General features: G+C 41.1%; 1 protein-coding gene across 6 annotated transcripts in view; it reads right to left on the reverse strand.

The window, feature by feature from the left end:
• Positions 1-22071, reverse strand: part of LOC115360364 (kinesin-like protein KIF21A) — a 62123-nt gene that overhangs the window by 16479 nt on the left and 23573 nt on the right. For 5 of the 6 annotated variants that reach the window (XM_030053246.1, XM_030053248.1, XM_030053245.1 and 2 more), the window contains exons 3-22: positions 19010-19192; positions 16028-16168; positions 15402-15533; positions 14343-14513; positions 13493-13608; positions 12722-12917; positions 11564-11753; positions 10558-10624; positions 9586-9789; positions 6143-6230; positions 5937-6051; positions 5601-5789; positions 4691-4890; positions 4312-4419; positions 4123-4191; positions 3467-3609; positions 2836-2980; positions 1545-1739; positions 592-693; positions 346-511 (exon numbers count right to left, since the gene is read on the reverse strand). In XM_030053246.1, coding sequence (XP_029909106.1) covers positions 346-511; positions 592-693; positions 1545-1739; positions 2836-2980; positions 3467-3609; positions 4123-4191; positions 4312-4419; positions 4691-4890; positions 5601-5789; positions 5937-6051; positions 6143-6230; positions 9586-9789; positions 10558-10624; positions 11564-11753; positions 12722-12917; positions 13493-13608; positions 14343-14513; positions 15402-15533; positions 16028-16168; positions 19010-19192 — 2920 coding nt within the window. Of the gene's footprint in view, positions 1-345; positions 512-591; positions 694-1544; positions 1740-2835; positions 2981-3466; positions 3610-4122; positions 4192-4311; positions 4420-4690; positions 4891-5600; positions 5790-5936; positions 6052-6142; positions 6231-7507; positions 7583-9585; positions 9790-10557; positions 10625-11563; positions 11754-12721; positions 12918-13492; positions 13609-14342; positions 14514-15401; positions 15534-16027; positions 16169-19009; positions 19193-22071 lie in introns of all 6 variants that reach the window. The other variant, XM_030053249.1, reaches the window with a different exon arrangement.

Here is a 22071-nt window from a genome sequence, read left to right on the forward strand (position 1 = left end):
AACAAAAACAGTCTTTAGACCAGCATCTATTCAGCAGCAGCAGGCAAGAGCAACTCAACAGGCCCAATCATGCAATCGACCAATCATCCAGCCCATGTTCTGGAAGGTCACAATCTTCACAAAGAAGTCTAAAAAACACTGTCTAGTGTTGCGTTACATTTTTGACAATAAACAATTTAAGTGTATGTGTGTGATCAGCTTCAGTGTTTCTGTTCAAAAGCTTCCAGGAGGTGGGCTGGCTGAGCCGGAGGCCTGGGCCTGGTTTTGGGTTCTCTACCTCTATGAAACACATTCACATCTCCAGTTTTAACGCCATGACAAACACTGTTACCAAACTGTTGTTACCTTGCAGGGCGTTCCCCAGCAGGGCGTCTAGCTCCGGGTTAAACTCGGCCTTCTCCTTAAGCATGTGGAAGAGCAGCTGGTTCTGGGTGGCGCTGGTGATCTCCGTCTGCTTCAGCCTGCCCTCCATCACCTTCACCTGGGACTCCTTCTGGGCCGCCTGCAGACCCTGATCAGATCGGACAGCAGGCATTAAGCAGATGATGCACACACCATCAACTAATATTTTGTCATCATCAGGACTTGTACCTTGTTGATCGCCATAGACATAAAGTGATCCAGCAGGAAACGAGCCTCTGACAGGGTGCAGGAGCCAATCACAGCAGAGACGTCCGCTGTGTCACCCTCCTCCTGGAAATTCACAGTGTGAGAGATAATCCATTCAATTTCATTACAAAATGGAGAAATAAACTAAAATAACTTTTCTAAAGGATGAGGAATCAATATGTAGTTAAGGTTTGTTAGCTTTTACATGCGATTTCAGCAACGCTGCTAATCACACATACAGTTACATACACATTCACCATTCTGCCCAGAAGGATCAGTCTTCTCCCCTTTCTCTATGCAGTACAGGTGTTCAAACAGCACAACGGTAAACTTTTGTTTTGATTCTGAGCTATCATAAGTTCTCACTTTGGCCAATGAGTGTTATTCTGAGCGGTGAGATGTGCCTGTTTTTCCAAAACTGGATCAGTGATACTTGAGATACTGTGAATTACAGATGGATTAGTCAGAAAATGATGCAGTGCCCCCCTCTGGCTGATCAGTGTAATTTCTAAAGTGTAAGAACTCAGTGGTAAGATGAAATAACCCCCCAAGTTTTGGGAAAGTGAAATGGTTAACAAATGTTATACAACCCCCTTTAGTGAAATCAGTAAAATTAAAAAAAAAAAAAAATGTCAGAATGGCACAACTGGGAATTTTGGGAAAATCCAATCATCAGCATTAGAGATACTGTCAATGACGTCATTGTGGTGTTCCCTTTAGGCTAATGTGTAATTTTGAAAATGCTTTAAGTCAGTGATAACGAGCGCCATTTACTAAGTTGTGTGAAAATCCAATCAGTGGCGTCCGAGATATTGTGAGACATGAGCAGACAGATGAGGGCACATTCATGTTCCTTCCCCTGATTTCATTGTGGGGGACAACCGGTTACTGATACATGTGTAACATCTACTTTTAGGCATCTGTCTCCATGTCACCTTGGCCTCCTCCATCTGCATGATGTTGGCCTGACAGTCTGCGATGCTGTCGTTGATGTAGTCGATGTTAGCCGTCAGTGCGTCTATTTCCTCATTCAGGGGAAGCAGTGCCTTCTCTGCCTCCGGCCCCTCCTTGGCCAGCCTGTCCCTCTTCCTGATGACCTTCTCCTTACGCTTGGTCAGCTCCTCCCGTTGCTATAAGGGCAGACAGGGCAGTACAGGTCACAGTTCTACTTAAAGCAGATTGTTTTGACTCAGCACTCAGGTAATTTAAAGGAAATTTATGAGCAATTAAGTGTCTCCTCCCTGAGAATATACTTGTGCACTTTTATTTAGGCATTGGGCTGTGCAGGATCAGAAGGAAAATGCCAGAAAAATGAACTAAACATATTGGATGTATTGAATTGAAAGTGTTATTTATGTGTATTGTTATTCTATGGTGTTTTGTGCTTGCATGCAGTATGAGCTTTTAGACTCAAGACACATCCATATTCCTTTTCAATTCTAATGCAGACAGGATTTGCTCAGAGTTTACTTGTTCTTTCGACAGCGCTCACATACATTTACACTCATTACAACCTGGGAGCTGCCCGCAGTTAACTGGCTTGCTCGACAGCACCTTACATACCTCATATATATATATATATATATATATATATATATATATATATATATCATCAACGTGCATTATGGCTGGACACACACACACTGAAAGCTGGCTTCGTGCCACTGAACATTCATTCCGAAGCTCCAGACCTTGCTGAAGCCCTTGCATATGTTTCTATTGCAGAGACATGTGTGTGTGACCCAGGGGGAAGATATGTGTGTGTGTGTGTGAATTTGTGCACATGTGCAGATAGGTAACTATCCTCCCTGAAGTCCTCCATTAAAACCAATGGGAATGAACTCTGAGCTCCATGTGCAAATTTTTTGACCCAGTGTCCACCACAGTGGATGTCATAAAATGGGCTTGTATTTCATGCTCCAAAAAGTTCATGTTCACTAAAATCTCACTGAAAGCATCCATTTGGTTCGAACACACGAGAAAAATTACATGTATTTCACTAAAAAAATGCCAGAACGCCCAAACATGTGATATCTCTGTAAAGCTTAGGTTGTCCTCTTGAAGGCACATCAGGAATCTTCATGATACCATGCAGTCCTGAAGCTACAGCTCCAGATCTATAATGTCCACTACAGAGGACACAAAGGCACTGGCTGGGTCTCAAGAGGCTATAAAGTCATTCAGCCTCTGACAGGAACATTCAGAAGTCCTGTGGTAAGGTTTTACCTTAAGGAGGCGGTTCATGTCAGTCTCCATGTTGGAAATGGTCATCCTCTGCATGATGACGTCAGAGATCCGCCGCTCTAGAGACTGCCATTTATTCCGGGCCATTCTGGTGGAGTACACACCTGCTGCACGTCTGTAGGAAGACCTGCACACACCCAGCAGTTGTAGTCAGTGACGCGATTCATCGACTGAAACTTTGTAATCATTTCAGACAGTTTTATGCAAGCTCTGAGTGAACCTGGTTTTCTGTGGTTTCTATGCTGCTTCTTAAGCTATGATGATGCAGCAAAATGCAAAATATTTTTGGCAGTTTAAATGAATGCAGCTGTAGGATCAACGGTGATCACTGACCTCATAAGCAGCACACCATGATGCACACAATACCAAAAGGTATGCAAAGGGTCTTTGAATTAAACACACTCTATAGTATTGATATTCAGACAAAAGAGAAATATGCACATCAACAAATCACTTGCAAAGGTACTCTTAGATTACATTTGGGGCCTTCAGCTGGCCATGCAAGTAATGCATCCATAATCCTTTGGGTCTCCCTATTTAGTAGGCTTTCCTTCCTACCACAAGTAACTATTTGTACCAGCATGTACATGTGGAAACACACACACCAACTCACCGAGTGCCATTGGGAGCAGCGCTGCCAGAGGAGTACATGCGTCCAGAGGGTGGTCGGTGGGAGTCCTGACCTGCTTCTGGGACATTGACCTTCCTGATAACCTTGCCTGAGGTGGGCCTGACCTGCCGCCTCAGGGCAGTCACCTGGCACACACAGCAAACAGAAACCAAACCACACACACACACACACACACACACAGACACACACATTAAGAAAATCTTCTGGCATACATTGTGTATGTGTATGTCTGCATGATGTATCATTTTCTTTACAAATGGGTACCTGCACTGTAAAAAACGAATTTACTCAAAACAACATAATAACAACCACACCTTATGTGATTTTTTTTAATTAGCTTATAATGTATTAAAATCTAATATAAATTGATGATGATGTAGAAAAATCAATTAACACATTTTTCTTTCCTCTAAGTCAGTAATTTTTTCATGCTTTATTTTCCATCATTTTTATGCTAATAGCACTGCCTAAATCACAAATAAATAGATACACAGTGTCAACCTGTTCAGATATCCAACCTGTTGAGATCTTGAAATGTTACTTGTTTCAGTATCATGCATGTTTTACTCTTTCTATAGGTAAATGCCAGAAAGGAGTGTTGCAGTTTAAAAAAAAAATATCTCTAAGTAACTGCTCACCTCCTCAGTCTTCCTCCTCAGAATAAGCTCCTGCTGCCTCTTCTGAGCCTCAAGTAATTTCAGCTGGTGCTATGGAAGAAAACAGCATTAGTTTAATTAAGAGACTGGAGCTTATGGCCTTGGTTGATTTAGATGTAATTACAGCCAAATGAAATTAAAGAGGATGCAGGGGACAGCCCTGCCACTAACCTCTTGCTTACGCTGGTCTTTCTTCAAAGTAGCAATTTCTCTGTTTCTGCGAGACTCGTTCATTCTGTTCTTTTCTTGCTGCTCCTTCATCTGCTTCATCAGACGAACCTGGACCAATCAGTCAGTACAGTCATGTTGAACCTACAATTTTCTTTATTTAGTCTTAGAAGCACCAAGAGAAACTGTAATGCTGTGAGGGCTCTTTTAAGACCAGTTAAAGTATTGCTTAATGCCCTTGTCCTCAGTGTTGTAACAATGATACTCATCAAAAGAGGTTACACAGTAGATTACAGTCAGTGTGACCTTGAATTTCCCAGAGATGCACTTATAATATTTTCACACACAACCCTCAAGAGGAAAGCCAACCAACTAACCATACCTTAGTTTTTTTCATTTCAGTCACGTCCATCTGAAGCTTCTTTAGCTGTTTCTCGTACTGTGATTGGTTCTTAAGCAGGCGGGCATGCTCCTTCTGAGCTGCCTGAAGTTTCTGAAGCTCCTTGTTCATGACGCTCAGCTTCTTCTCATATTCAGCCTTGATCTTGCGAGCCTTGTCCTCAGAGCCGCTTTCCACTGAACCTTGAAATATGCAACATTAAAAAAAAATGTAAAAAAAAAAAAAAAAAAAAAACCACAGTAAAAAGGATTGACATCTCCCCAAAAAAGACAGAATGCAATAATGACGTAAATGACTCATGTAGCAAGAGACAATTCTATACTTTTATATGCAATCAATAGCATTCTGCAAGAATACATTTTGTTCCATGTTTTATACAGTTATATTCAACATCAGCTTCATGAAAATTGAAAAAATTTAATTTTACATTTAAAATGCAAGGCGTCTCTTGTGCAGATTTCTACGTGTGCAGAAGCTCTTCCAACCTTTGAAAATCTGCATCAAATTCCAAATGAGACAATGTTTTGATCCACCAGACTGATGAGCTTAAATGTACTGTCAAGCTGCAGGATGATGGTTTTAAGAGCCTTCATTAATTGCACAGTTAATTACACATCAATTCATGTGTAGTGTGGAGGTTTTCAGCAGTACGTTTCCATTATTAAAGAGCACCGAATAAAATGATGAAGTGATGAAGAAGAAGGTATGGGCAAATATAAACTTCAAAATTTAAGTAAGTGCTGAAATAAATATTGGCTTGGGGTTTAATTAGAGGCACAGACTTTAAAACCCAAGCCACAGATGCCATTTGGTGGATGTTTTTGATCCAAACTGTATTTTACATTGACTTATATGGGACTCCACCTACTGGCAAACAGCATCCTGGTCTTACCCATGTTTTGGAGCACACGGTCCCTCTCCAGCTGAGTGTCCCTGATCTTACACTGCAGCATCATCAGTTTCTGTTCATACTGCTGTTTCAGTGTGTGCAGACGCCGCTGGCTGTTCTCCAGCTCGTCTATCAGCTTCTGCTTGATGGCGATCTCACAGGTGATGTTGGCCAGATCTGCCTGGTAGTTCTCTGGTGGATACAGATGGACGATGTATGCATTTAAATTTATAATCATGTTACATCCTCAGATATGCTTCCAATCGTTTCCGTCTCTCTGTGCTATCAACTTCGCTAAAAACAAAGAGAGGGAGGGCACAGGAAAACTCGGCCCCATACCTTTTTCGTCCGACTCAGAGTCAGAATCATCAGAGCTCTCCTCCACATCCATCTCCTCTTCCTCCTCCTCCTCCTCCTCTTCACCGTCATCATGATCGCTGCCCTCCTGGACCTCCTGGAAGATTATACACCAATGATAAAGTATCGTATTTGAAGGTGTTGTGTGCATTCAGTGGAAGACTGATCAAACCAGCTGTCAGTCATACCATGTCAGCGTCCTCACTGGCTCGCTCTGTCATCTCCTTTTCCATCCCCTTCTCTTGCTCATTGTCAGGGACTTCCTCCTTGACGGCGCTGAAAGATTCAGACATGGTGAGATTCAAAGACGCCATCCATCGGCTATCAATCACCATCCAATGTGAAATATTTCATAAACAGAACAAATGGGATGGCACATGCTATCCCACGTGATAGCATGGGCGTCTTCATAGGTATTGTAATACACATGTTAATATGAAACATAGGTTGCATAATACATCCGTGGGATAGAATAAATGTATCATTCCTTTAGCTGTGAAAAATCAATGTAAGTAATGAACACCTAAAGGCAGAGCACACTGGTTATCAAAGGACTACACTGTCTTTTGGCAAATAAGCTCTTTGATGAAATTTGTGCAAAAATCAACTTGATTGATATCAGGTTCTCCATTGTGTCTAGTTGACTTTGGCTTTGTTTGCATGAAAAGCCAGTGCATTCTTTTAACAAAGGAGGGATGCATCTCATTAGAGTCTCAACAAAACCCCAAAACAAAAAAAAGCATGGTTGGAATATGCAGCACAAAAAAAAAATAAATAAAAAGAAAGGAAAAAAATTTGTAAACCAAAGAAGTAACTTGGCTCTGTAGGATAAATATTTTATCCAGTCCAAGAGGGTTAGAAAGGCCTTAAGTGGTGCTTTGCACATTATCATCTAGAAAAGCTGAATAAAAGAAAATGAAAGATTAATACAGAGGGAAAGGGTATTTACCAAACCATGTCATGTGATTTAATACATTCTACACAGAGCCTGATTAATATAGCCAAACATTATGCTGAGAGGGCATCACATTTTGTATAGGCACCCGATTTTAAAAACAAATTCAAGTTAACTCAGACTTGAGAAGTTTCAAACCTTTAAGCTAGTGTGATTAAGCATTGTGGGGCAGTATGATCATGATACCATGAAATAGGGCACTGAACATCAGCACTGAACATGCTCTGTATCCCTGCTTCAGGCTCTCATGATGACAATATCAATTTCCTCATGTTGCACACTTTCCAGTTCCAGGTTGTCTTAGATACTTCTTAAAACCTCTGAGCACCCAATAGGGATTTAGTAGGAAGCAGGCACATTGTGTGAAAGAGGGTTGTTGGTCAGTGGGTGGAGTAGAAGATGAAGTGGTCAGAGCTTAATGTAATGGCTAGGAATGTGCTTTTATGTGGGGGAAGAGCTGCTACAGTAGCAGGTGTCACTCCAGGTGTGGCAACTACCTGTCAAACCAAAAACAACAACAACAACAAAACAATAAAATGGTAAATTAGAGGAAGCAAGGGATGGAAATGCCAACAGGAGGGTGGAAGCTCGGACAAACCTGGCATCCTCAACCTCTTCCACCACCACCACCTCCCCTTCCTCCCTCTCTCTCTCTTCCAACAGCTGCTGGAGTCTTCAGGGAGGGGTGAAAGGTCAAACAAGAGAAAGAGGCAAGGGATGAAGGAAGAGGAAGAATGGAAGGAAGAATGGTCAGAGGGAGAAATGCACGTCAGTACACTTAAAACTCCTTGTTGAGTGGATACTTAACTTGATAGGAACAGTTCACACTCGAGCTCTCATCGAGGAGAACATGGACACGGGAGGCTTGGGTACGTGTCAGTGTGAACTGTTTTGCTAAAAAAAAAAAGGCTCGTGAAGCTATATAGCAGCATAAACACACAGGTTTGTCTCTTCTACTCAGGATGGAATCATTTGGCTTAGGAAGACTTGGATCATGCTGCACAAGACATACTTATATTTTTTTCCATTTTGTGCCCTTTTTGAAACTCTAAAAAGCAGTACCCACTGACTTCAGCTGTTTTAGAGAAGCCTGCTATGACAAGTTTTCATTGAGCATAAGACACACATTACTATCCCAATGGGTAATTTTGGGATGAACTGTTCTTTTAAAGCATAACTCTTGCCATTTTCAACCTGTACCCTACTTTCCCCATCATTTTCTATAATACGGATAAATTCTGAATGAAAATCTCAACAATTTCTTTACAGTTGAGCTGCCTGCATCCTACTTGCTATGGTGCTCGTCTGTCCACAACAGTCCCATGAGCCTTATGGATTCTCCAAAGCTCAATCCTAAAAGCATCCAAAGCAAGTCTTTATACACTGACACTGGAAATATATTTTCATGTGCTAAATTAAATTCACGAGGTATACAGTGCATTTATTTTTCAGTTTATCCCAGACCTAACCAAGTTCACTACTCATTTTGCACTACGTTACACAGCAGCATATGCAGACAGCTGCAGCTTTTCAGAGTAAAGTTCTGAGCAGACGGTGAGTGAGCGAGCTGCCAATGTCTGCAACATGCTTTTGATTTGATATGTGGGCCACACAAGCTCTGCTCGCTACAGAAAAACAAAATGGCATGTTGGAGATGTTGCACACTGTCTGCTCGGCCCAAAAACAAACACCTATAACAGCAAGACAAAACGGTCTCATTTCAGAGTGCACAATCCATATAATAATTAAGACACACTTTGGGATTTGTGGAGTGTCCATTGTCATTACAGGACTGTATCAACCCAAGAACTAAGGCAAGCAAGGCATAACTTGCCCTGTAGGGAGGCGATTAATTGTTGACATTTTGGAAATATATGGGAAAATAGAGTCTAGGTAGAGTATGGATAAAGTTATGTTTTAAAGTACTAATAGAGTATAGATATTTAAAATAGGTGACCCCAGCTGGAATCAAAGCCTTTTATCTGCCAGAGTTCAATATGAGCCAAAAAAAAATGGGACTAATTTGAAATCAGACATGGTTTTGAGGGGAGGTCAACCGCACCCACACCTAGTGAATATATTTTTGTTATTATTTTTACTGTAGATGGCTGATTAGAGTAATCTTCACCAGTGTGATGCAGGAGTGGCTTCAAGGGCAACAGTCTGTAAATTTTTTATTAAAACATAACAAAAATCAGTTCAGAGTTAGAGGTTAGAGGTTCAGTGGAGAATTTTGCTTACAATAATGTACTGAAATGGTGACATTTTAAGATACTGAATATTGGCACAAAATACTAGCTGTGGGCAGCATCAATACAAAGAAAACTAGTATCGACCCTCAAAATCCACAGTGTCCAATGTGATATGGGACCTGACCTTTCAACACATTGTCAAGGGCCGTATTAGGCCATAAAATATGCCACTATGTACCACATGTTATGTTGGAACCATGTCACGAAAATTTCCAGGCATGGCATATTTAGGAACTTTATTTTGAAAAATGTGTGCTCCTCTGTGATTTAGGATACATTATCAGGTCCAGTTTGAAACTTATTTAGGTCTGAAGACGGATGAATGTATAAGAGCAAAAAGCAGCCTGAGACGCACCCAATCATAAAGCACACATTTGAACAGTGACCAGTTGTTACCAATTTCTCCTGAATGACGCGTTCTTACCTTTTCTTTTTCTTTTTCTCCTTCTTCTTCAGCTTTTCCAGGTCCTTCTTGGCGAGCTCGATGATGTCAGACGTCTCCTTCTCGGGGGCGAGGAGCGAGGTGGAGAATGAGCCCGATCCTCCGTAGAAGGACTGGCGGTTGGAGGCGCGAGACAGATTCTTCCTCAGGTTCTCATTCACGGCCTCGCTCTCCAGGAGTTTGGCTCTAAAAAGAGGAAACCCGCCGACACAAATCAAGGAGTGCACACAGCAGACCTGGGTCAAACAGTGCCTGGACACATACCACACACTGGAAAGTATTTGGTGTACCAATGCTTGAGGATACGGTATAAATCCAAACACAGATGCAACTGCAGGTTAAATATAAAAGTCCCTATAATGATTTTAAGACAGATTTTGATTAGAACAATGTAGATGTTTTTGGACAAATTATCTTTTCCTTATGCAAATCAGCATTTCAGGTGAGTGTAAAGGTAAATCCTATGTTTATGATCGAGTGTAGCGGTAACTCTGAAGCAGGAATATGGCTGTTATGAACCAACTGATTCTATAAAATGTATCTAAAAATGTCATACGCTATAAAATGTTTTATGTTGAAATTAAGATCTCACAAATTCAAATTTAAGACTATTTAATAATTGTTAAGGCCTGATATCTGTAACATTAAATTGAAGACATTTTAGGACTTTTTAAGCTGTAGACACCCTGTTTCAGTTCATTTTCCTCAGTGTGGTATTTATAACTCACTGCTGCACTTGGACCTAGAGCCAGATTTTTTTTAGACATGCAAACGCTTCACTAGTTTGAACTGTTCTGACATGGTAAACTCCGCCCATCTGATATTCCAAGCAGATTAATAAAAACACCAAGAATCATCTGCAAATACAAACCTGCTCAAGTTAAAAGTAGAGGCCTTGGTTTACTATATACAACTAACAAATCCTCAGTCCAGTCAACAGTGAACATTGTTTACCTGAGGTCTTCGATCTCTTTGATGTAACTCTGGATCATGTTGCCAATTTCCTCACTCCCTCCTTCACCTGGATGAGAAATGAAAGGAATTCCAAAAGATTATTATTTTTTTTTATTTTCCATTTCAAATAACCGCAAGTCACTGGAAAAACTAATAACAAAACCCACATCATTTTAGTGCTTGTGAATCAACCCAAGCTTTTCCTTTACAGAATAATCTGGTATGTTTTGATGTACATAAATGTTGCTACAACTAAACATCTAATAGTGCATGACTTGCAGTAAGGCCTTTCATGAATATTTAGAGGCCACTTTTCAATTTGCTGTAATCCACTAAACAGATTTTATTCCAATAAAATCTCAGCTTTTAGTGGTTAACCTTGCTTGCTACCTATCCTCCATAATACGAAGAGAACTAACTAAGCACCAATTTTCATAGTCTATTTTTTTTTTATTGAGTGCTGCTTGATGGTTTATTTGTAGGTCAAATGGTAGAGCAACTTCTAAATATTCAGAGAAGATCCTGAGTATTTTTTTTTCAATAATGTGTATCTTTGCCAATAGACAAGAAATAGAACAACCAGTGACAGGGAGCTTTTTGCCATTTGAGAGAACAAAATGTGTCGATTAGCTTCCATTTGTGGCAAGGAAAGTGCTGCACTCTCCCAATTGCCCAAGTTTACATGATCTTTTACAATAAAAACTAGGAGGAAACCCTTATAATATTATATGAACATTTGATTCTCCATATAGTGTCTTAGGCTCCAGCCAACGAGATAAATACAATAACAATACAAGAACTACTTTTGCTTGGAACAAGGCTTACCTAAGTGCAAAAAAAAAAAAAAAAGATGACGCCTTTGGCAAAATCACTATAAACATCACAGAAAGAACCTACAGGAGATGTCGCTAAATACAATTTAAAATAAGGAAAAAAGGATCTTACGGATTACCATTCGGCCCCATTTCCCAGTCCCAGTAATAACTGTACACTGCTGGCTGCTCACCTGCCCTGGCCAGAGCCTGGCTGGCCTGCTCGCTGAGCAGCTGGGTGAGCCGGGCCCTCTGGGCATCGATGGTCTCCTGCATGGCCTTCACCCTCACCCTCAGGTTGCTGTTTTCCGTCTGCAGCATGGAGTTCTCGTGAAACATGTCGCTGAAACTCTCAATGCCGTCCTCGCCCACCATGCGTTTGCCCTGCGGGGGAGGGGAAGGGAGGCGAGGGGGACACAAAGGGCCAAGGACAGCGACATTTCTCTGGTCACCTGCTAACGACAGTGTGTATTGTAAACTGTATCTGGAAAGTTACAAACGACATATCCACCATTTGAAAAAAAATCATGACATCCTCTCTAACATATCAGCTACATTCACCAGTGAATATTATTATTAATTAATTCCTACACAGAGCCCTTGATTTCATGAAAATGCCAAAACAATAGACAATGAAATCATCTGGGGTTTTTTTGTTTTGTTTTATTTATTTTTTTTATCTTGTACTCCATCTTGACAAGAAATTTGTCTAGTCTTGAGTCAGAAAGTTTGATTAAGAATCCTTTCGAATGAAGTGTCTTTACGAGTGGGCTGATCTGCCTTGCTTCAAGAAAAAAATCTGGAACAAGCAAAACCAGGTTGGAAAAATATGGATTTATCTCATCATACTAGCAGAATTCTTCACTTGTATTAAGAAAAATCGCATTTGTTGATTGCCCAGATGAGTCAGCTCAATTATGCAAAAAGATATGATTATTGTTGCACCTTTATTAACCAGGCGAAGCCTTCTCCGTCTGTTTCACAGTGACAGTATTTTTTATTATCCTTCAAGTTTATTTGTTAAACTCTGTTGTCTGTATATGCACTCTTCACTCTAAATGAGCCAGAGAGGGGTGAGTGAATGCTGAGGTTTTTTTGTTTGTTTGTTTGTTTGTTTTTTCCTTTACCTCTTGCAAGAAAAACCTAAAATAAAAAAACTAATGTACAGCCACATGCTCATTGTTCTGTCATCTAATACTGTTTTGAATAATTACATTCTGAAAATCAGAATTTAAGACTGAATATGAGACTAAATGATTTGTTTTATAGGCTACAGGTGTTCCTGCTCCATCTATAATTATGCTATCTTTGTCTTTACGCCCCCCACCCTCCTGATCTGTGACTCCTCTCACCGTCTTGTACTCCATCAGCTCCATCTGCAGTCGAGCGATCTCTGTCCTCAGGGCGCTGATCTGCTGGCTGGCTTTGTCCTGGTTCACCACCACCTTGTTCTTGATGTTCCTGGCCCGGTTGGCGTACTTCAGCGTGTTCAGCGTCTCCATGAAGTCGCGGTCAGACGGGCTGATGCACGCTATCATCACCGTTTGGCTGCGTGGGTACAGGAGAGAGATTCAGAGTGTGCGGTAAAGCTGCGCAAAGCTGAGACACATTTGCATCACGGCTCCTTTTGTAGTACACTGTGATATAAATGACATGCTGATAAATGTGATATATGTTTCAATGCATGATACAATGCAGCTTTTCCATATAATTCCATAATCAGGGACTGAAGAAAAGGAGTTTGGTAGAAGAAAGGAGGGGCTTTTTCTTAGGATTCAAAACCAAGCAAAAAAGAAAACAAAATGACTTATTTCAACATTGAATTTGATTTCTGATTCGTTTTAAATTATTATTATTATTATTATTATTTTACATCATTTTGTATGCAGCCTTGAAGCTGCTTACATTTTCACTTCTTGATAAGTATTCTTATTATTCTCATGCCATATATGGAGATATAGAGTATATATTGCTAGAAATGACTTATTTTCCCACTTCAGTGTCTTGCAGAAATGCACAAAATGCATTAATTTCGAAGGTGCATCAACAATCACAGACCAACAGGAAATTCATACGTGTTCCAACGCTTGAGGAAAAAAAGGTGAAATCAGTTGTCCACTGACCTGTTTCCTCCTAAAGAGTCCTGCAGGAGGCGGGTGAGTTTGGAATCCCTGTAAGGCACATGGGAGGCCCGCTTGCACCGGTCGCCCAACGCACTGATTACATTCCCCAGAGCAAGCTGAAAAAATATTTGAAATGTACACCACCTTACTTTGTATGAGATCAGAATTCATTTAGGTAATGTGTATGCTACATGTCACATGTCACATACAGGGTACAATTTTGTATTGCCTAATATCCCTGGACTGGCCCTGCATTGACAGCGCTAGTGACATTTCAATAAAATCAAATATCAAGGCGTTTGCAATAGGCATTGTATATTTTTCAGGAAAAAAGCACACAATTGTTGTGTGCATGGACTAATGGCCAGACTGATGTTTTATAATACATTCTGTTTAATTTTACCATTCTAGTCTGGCAATGACTGGCTCTCTTCTATATACTTGTTCCATTGGTATGATGTATGAAAAAAGTGTGTTGCATCAGATACTGTAAGTGAGTTGTGACATGATTATGTTTTGATTCATCATATTACAGTGTCGCACAGGGAGTTTTCCTTATAATAATAAACACTACAGGGTCTACGCTTTATAGTCACATATTTTTCTTACTCAACAGGAGATAAAATGTCACCAATAATGGCCTGAATGATGAAATGTCTGCATTTTTTTTTTTATTCCTCTTAGGAATATTTGGATGGTTTATGACTTGCATTTCCTTTCATTTCCAAATGGACATTAATACAATCTGGGCACTAGATGGTAGCACAACCCAACGAAAGCGGTGCTCCCGTGTGCTGGTGAGTGACTTCACCAGTCTTGCTGGTGTGACGGGGAGGAGGGAGGAGCTCACCAGTCCACAGTTGATGGAGATGCCCTCTTTGGCCCGGTCGCCTGTCGCCCCGGTTCTCTTCAGCCTCTCCGACCCGGCCAGGTCCACGAAGTGAAACTTGGCCGTCAGCGTCTCGAACTCGTCCATCTCCGAGTTCCCGTTAGAAACTCTGTTGTCAGTCTCATTTTCTTGCTGCGTGACATTCAGGTATACAGGTAGAAAGGTAATTAATACCACAAAAATAATTCAAGATGTTATCCTGCCATTATCCTAAATATCACGGTGTGAAAAAACGGTGGCATTTTATCTAGCAAAGAAAAAGCATACAAGGTGAAAGCCATTTGAAAAGCAAGACAACAACTTTTACAACTGATTGTTGAGGAATTTAACTGATAAGGACGGACTGAAATTAAGATTTAGAAAAAAAACTGTTTTCGATCCATCCTTTTGTACTTTTGCTTTTAACAAGGATAGCAGGCAGGAATATAATTCATCCACCTTTTTGATTGGCTAAACACATTTTAACCTCCTTATCAAACTGATGTTAGTTATATAAGAGTATTCACAATGAAAAAGTAACATAGTTAGACGTTTTCTGGGAATATTACTTTGTTTTTGTTTATTATTGTGTGGGTTGTTTGTCTTATGATGAACTGCACCTGGGAGTCACAGTTTAACCAGCTGATCTTATCTACGGCTACATCACTGACAGCAGATTTTGCAGGTAAGTTGTTGCCTGACCAAATCATTTTCATGGACTGGATCATCTACGCTTCCAAAAAAAGAAACCTGACACAAGTGAAAATAGGAATTGTCAAGATTAAAAAAAAAGAAACTTCTGAGACTCAATCACCGGTGAGTCTTTTGGTTAATAAATCCATAAAACCTGTGTATGCTCCAATCCCCGTTTGGAGCATACATCATAGATATGATCCTACGCAGCAGCAATTTGTTTCTGCAACATTTTTCTGATCCTGTCGCCAACATGCCTCAGAAAGAGGAAGCTCCTTATTGATGATTAAACTAGCCAGAGTACGGTAAACAAATGGCAGGTTTTTAACGGGTTGTGCTGTAACGTACATTGTCGGAGGCACAGACGCGGACTTGGCACAGGTGGATGGTGAAGATGGCGTGAGATCGAGAGCTCTGGACGTTCATCTGGGTGCTGGCTGTGGTGCGAGACAGAGCACCCAGCTTCAGGCACTGCATCATCTAAAGAAAGAAAAAAAAACAAAGGTATCAGCTCCTTTTATTAACACACAGCCAGCCAGACCCACCGAATTAATTTATTCCCACAGAAAGAGAGAAAAAAAACACCTTCCAGCATTTACAACAAATCTATTTCATTGCAACAGTGAATTAATCACTGATATAGATCAAATGAAACTGTGTTCATATAGGACTTGTGGTAGCAAAGAGGTTCAGAGAATAAATCCATTTAAAAACTGTGAAAAAACACCCACTGATATTCCATTACCTAAAATATACCACACCTCAGTACACAATGTGAATGAATTTGTGCTTCTCCTGAGGTTATAACACACACCAGCTGGGTCCATACAGCCAGGTTTACTGTTTCCCTGCTGTTTCTACCTAGGCAACTCTAGTGATGGCTTAAATAGTTTGCATTAGGTGTTTTTTTTCTGATCTCTGGAACAAACAGACACACACACACACACACACACACACACACGTGCAAACCCGACCTCTGCCTTGGAGGAGACGGTCCGCGTCGTCACGCCCACTGTGTAGATTCCTCCGGTGGCGTCCTCGTGGATCTTGATGTGCGATTTCTGCTTCATGTCTCGAGCCGAGTCAAAAAGATCGAGGACCTCCTCGTTGTAGAGCTGCAGAAACACAACGCAAGCAAAACTACTATTACCACCCCGCCGCATTTATACAAATGATGGACTAAGTCATGAAAATGTACAGTTATCTGCAAGTTGAGGTCCAATTTGAGACTTTTTAAATGTCATCCGGAATTGAACACAAGACCACTTCCAAACCAAAATAAAGTTGGTATAACCAGCCTATTTCTCAGTAAACAGAGCTAATTAGAGTTCTGAGGCTATAAATAGGATGGTTTGAGGAAAAGGACACCCAGACGTGGAGTCCAACTGTATTTAGTAAAGCAGACAGGATGCAGACTGTAGTTACTAACGCTGTTCTGTAATAATCTGAGACAGCGACACGGAACAGAAAGAAACCTGTCATTACACGGTTAAAAAAAAAATAAGAGCTCTAATAACTGTGTTGAAGACATTTTATACTTACAAGGCCTTTAATTTAGGCAATTTGTTTTCTGACTTTTTTAAGAGCCTGTGATACCCCAATCACCCAGGACAACGGACTAAAATCACGCTCTAACTGCAGGGGGGCTCTTTGTCCAAAATGTCATATTTGCTCAAAATATCTATATCTACATATCTATATCTATCTATATCTATATCTATCTATATCTATAGATATAGATATAGATAGATATATAGATATAGATATATACAGATATATATATATATTTTTTTTGGAGTGGAAATCTTCACTTGTGATGTTGCGATTTCAAGTATGAGCTTTACCTTTTGATTGAGATTGATATTGATATTGATAGAATAAATGGCATTTTCTCATAACTCTGCTATTAAAGACTGATGGCCGCCGTCTATATTTATGTAATTTCCCAGGACTGGTTTTGATGGAATAGGAATTGTTGCGAAACGACAAAAATACTCTTGACAACACTGAAATCTCACTTAGGCCTGATCTGTCCCTGGTTATTAGGACATGCCGGCGCTGGCTATCAAACGCACAACTCTCCCAAGTCTTCAATGCACACTTTTTGTAAGCCTCTTATGAGAACAAGTAATCCCAAAACATGTGGAAATTTTGAATAACGGCCAAGATTAGGAGGATAAAGCTGAAGCTCCAAATATGCATTTTGAAACTGAACGCGCTCTCTTCATCTGTGGCAGCTCCAAATACAGACCTGACAATAAATCACCCTCATATTCATCATCATCATTCTGACAATCAAACAAAACCGCTAATCTAGCCCTCGTCCATGCATTCCAATGGTATTCTGCTCCGTTAGCCAGCCAACTCTTGATACATTTCCACTTTATATATTTAATATTCTCAATGACACACACTAGGTGCTATAAGAGAAGCTTAAATTCCTTGTTTGCCAACATTATAAGTAACTGATGATAATAAGTGCAAGAGGCAAGGCCAGAGTGCATTACCAACAGATGGATGAAATATCCGAGCACCCCCACAGGAGGTTTGTGTTATAGAAGCACCAGGTAAACAAAAGGCCTGGAGGCATTTCCATTAGGCTTAGACTGATATGAGTTTGCAGATATATTGTCCCATATTGGTGTTTTATCAAATACTGGATATCAGTCAGTCATGCCCTTCACTAATACACTGTGGTGTTTCCTCCCTGACTGCAGCTACATACACAGTCAGAGATGTTCATTTTCTTTGCACTTCCTTTGCATTTTATTTATTCATTCTATTTGTCCATTTAAATGACTGCTGGTATGAAACACAATGGCACGTCTAACTTTAATTTAAAGATAATCAAAATTTCCATGTGAAGTCAGGTTTGCGTATGCAGCCTTTCGTCAGGAGCACGTCTCAAAGGACTGGCCTTGCAGGATCACACCCGAACAAACTGACACAATGAAATAAAATAGACCCTTCTCTTTCGTTCGGCTCCACACTTCCAGCTCTTGTCTGGGAATCCGGCCGCTGTCATTTTGACAGGTCAGCACAAGTGTCTGCTCATCTCATCCCTGTTAACCCGTCCTATCCCAGAGCGTGACCCCCAGACACCTCCTAACCCACCGATGACAGCTGGTGCAGTTCAATTGTCAGTGGGGGTATTTTGGAGTGATGGAGTAACGGTGTCAAAGCTTGTTAAATGAGCAGCGTCAACAATGTGAAACTGGCCCATTAGAGCTCTGTTAACACGTCGGCTAAAGCTTGTGTGAGTAGTGAGGGATTTTTCTGTTTATCTAATTTATTTAACCAGAATTTAGCCTGAAGAAGCTGCACTGGTTATCTCACTTCCTTGATTTTATGCAATTCCTGTTATAATGTTGTTAATGCTCGACATAGGTTGCATTAGAAGTGGTTCACTGCTTTAAAATGGGTCAAGGTTTTATTTGTTGAAATTTTATTTACAGTGGTCCCTCGTTAATCGCGGGAGTTACGTTCTAAAAGTAACCCACAATAGGCGAAATCCGCGAAGTAGTCAGCTTTATTTTTTACAATTATTCTAGATGTTTTAAGGCTGTAAAACCCCTCACTACACACTTTATACACTTTTTTCAGACAGGCATTAACATTTTCTCACTTTTCTCTCTTGTTTAAACACTCTCAAAGTTCAAACCTTCGTAGAAAAATAAGTCCAGTAAAAAAAAAAAAGCATGCAAAATTGCACTAAAAAAAATCCACGAAACTGTGAGGCTGTGAAAGGTGAACTGCGTTACAGCGAGGGACAACTGTACTCCTATTGGTGCAGCATGAGGTCATCATTGCATACACCGTTTCCCAGGAGGTAAATGTCTCGTGGGCACTTTAAGGCTCAAGTCATCTGTCTTGCACTCTGTGGTGGTGTGTGCCCATGCAGCGCCCATGAAGTGTTTAATTATACAGTTTGAAAGGTGCGAGAACGTAGGGGGTACCTCAAGGAACTGGGCGCTGATTTTGAACTCGGGCACGGGGCGGCCCTGCTCCTGGGCGGCCTGACGGCGCTCCTCAATGCCCTGGAAGAGGTGGTGCACAGCCCGGGGGATGATGCCCAGCTCGTCGTCTGCGATGCTCACGTCAAAGCCTGTCCCCATGGTGTACGTCTTCCCTGAACCCGTCTGGGTGGGGAGGAGAAAAAGTCATGAGAACAGATACACACGGATAAGTGACATCACCGCCCTGAGATCCTCTTACACTGTCAGATATCAGCCTGTGATGTTTAGTGCATTAATATACTGTAAAATGTTGCAATTTACTTTTTTTTTTTTTTTGCTGTATCCGCTTTCCCTCAACCTGCCGTGTCTTCTTCTGCCTCAGTTTAAGTTTGCTTAAATTTCCCAGGAAGGCCTTTAGACAACCCAAGAGTGTGGGAGTAAACGTGTATATAACGCTGGTTTAAATCAGTATCAGTGGAGAGCAAATTTCCAGCAAGAAATAGTGTATGGGGGGTGGCACCCAAATCCCATGAACTGGGACTATCTTGTGGTCTACTATGGCTTCTGTCAAAGGAGAAACACATATCTCTTCCTTTTATATGAGGGATTCATTTCTACATGATTATTGGATTTTTATGCAGTTGTTTATGCAGTTTGAGACTAGAAATTTATTTGCCATCAAATTCCATTATGGCTGTGATGGAAATACCTTGACATGTCTTGCCATGCCATGCCATCAGCAAAGACGGGAAAAAACACCATCAAACAACAAAAGGGGTTCAAAAATCCCAAGTTATTCGACACCAGCTGTGACAATGTTTAACTTTGCCAGATTGGAGAGTCATCCCTGGCTCATACTTTAGTCTGTAATGATGACAGAAAATATAAAACGGCAAAAATGAATGGCCTTATGGCTCAAAAAGCAGTTACTCCCCAGCAGCATTGCAGGGGAGTAACTGCGCCTGGATCAGGGTTTCCACTGTTACCATGATGCAAATCTCAGTAACTGCTGCATGACTCAGAATAGGCCTCCGTGATATTCCACATATTCCATGGCCAGCGGGAAGCCTGCGGGCTGACTTCTGCTTATCAGTGGAGGAAAGGTCAATGAAGAAAGATGAAGAGTAATAGGAGAAACATTTAGTAGAGGAGGAGGAAGGAAGACAAAGTACTGATGCAACAATGTTTTTTTTTTTTTTTTTTTTTTTGAGGCCAGTCTGATATCCACCAGCTGTGACAGCCAATACTGATACGCATTTTTTTTTTTTTAAGAATTATGGTACAATTGCAGATTCAAAACAGGTTATACTTTTCAGACAGGTCTTTCTTGTGATAAATTTTTTTTTTTTTTAATTAACAAAATACTGGGTTACATTTATGCTGATGTGCAGTTGCATTCAGTGACACCTAGGAAAAAGGCCAGGCAAGAGCCAATTTCACCAATGTCAAATATCGACTAAAATGAAAAATAAAAATAATAATATTAATGCCAATTTTGCTTTTTAAACGCTCTTTCAGCCAATATGGATGGTCTTCTAATGTATCGTTCCACCCCAAAGTGAAAGAGGGGTCAGAAAGCTGAGGAGATGTTTATCATTTATATCAATATAATGTAAATTGGGAAGGGAAAATGGCAAAGATAAGGAATATGCACAGGTCAAATAAGGACGGACAGAAAGTCAGAATAATGGCAGCCATCAAAGGAGGAAGATTTACAGACACAAAATGAGTGAGGAGGATGACAGTGGAGCGGCTCGGACCCCTCACTCTGGAACCACTTAGTCCTCTGCCGGGAAAACTGAAACAAATACAGGAACTGGACGGCCCAATGACCTTTTAAAAAGAAGATTTGTGCTCCTCCGTATCCTCCACATCACCACCGTCAGCATCATCTACAACCCAAGTGGGCAGAATTCCCGCGATGCATTTGGGCGGGTCAGTCTAAATCTAGATTAGTCCTTGGAAACGCCACATGGCAAACAGATCTGATCGAGGCCACGCAATAGTAGGTCACACCACACTGAACGCTGTTACTACACGTTATATACGAACCAACAGCCAGAAGTAGGCCAGCAGCGTCAGAGGCAGTTACTGGGGAAAATATGGGTTAACCCGGACGTGCATTAAAAATGTAAAGCTATCCAGGAGGTGTGTGCACTTCACAGCACCACTTTAAGACTCCCGACATAAAAGCCGTTTTTTTTACCCCCTTTACACACTTTGAATCCTAACCCTCCCCCGAGTGCCATGCAGCGGGAGCTCTGTCGTCAAGGCAACCTAAGCGGCGGGGGAGATGGGAGGCCCGGACTTGCATGTCGTTTCCATGTGGCAGACGTGGTGATGAAAGGGGAGAGGGGAAAGGAAGGGAGCAAGAAGTGTAGTCGAGAGAAATGGGAGTGTCATTTTGTTGAAAGAAAAACACTTAAGCTTTGGAGCTCTTCTAACTGTGGGATCACCACTTCTAATGCCACGGTAAATCTAAAGTATTCTGTAAATAAAGGCAGGCTCAAAACTGCAGAACTAATAAGTACTAAATCTGCAGGGGGAACAATTTCTCTGGGCCCCAAAAGACCTTTGTAGGATTATTGCGCCCATGCTTCCCTCGTGATCTAGCATATTGCTTTACCATGCAAAAACACCTTGCTCTGCAGTACTATTGCCGCTTTATCACGAAAAAGTTGCTGGGGTCAACATTTCTGGGTCTTTCTCTTGGAACAGGATTCCAGGGCCAAAGCGAATATGCAAAGCTCTTTTGTGTTTGCGTTTCCACCGCACACCGCAAACTTAATGCAAATCAGGAGGAGGTGTCTGGTTGTTCTGCAGGCAAATGACAACAAACCATAACCGTGGAAGACGTCGACACACTCAGGTTTATAATTCTTTCCCAAGGTGCTGCTGCAATGTTGCGTTTGGGTTTGGAGGAGAGACGGCGAGAGCTCGAAAATGAGATGGAGGACGCCGGAGAGGCAAAAACTGAAAACAGGGAAACTAGGGAAGGGAAGATACCCTGGGTACAAATAGGGGTAAGGGTCCCTGGTTCATCAAAATAAACGCTCATACAG

Source organism: Myripristis murdjan, chromosome 6, assembly GCF_902150065.1.
Source record: "Myripristis murdjan chromosome 6, fMyrMur1.1, whole genome shotgun sequence".
NCBI lineage: Eukaryota > Metazoa > Chordata > Actinopteri > Holocentriformes > Holocentridae > Myripristis > Myripristis murdjan.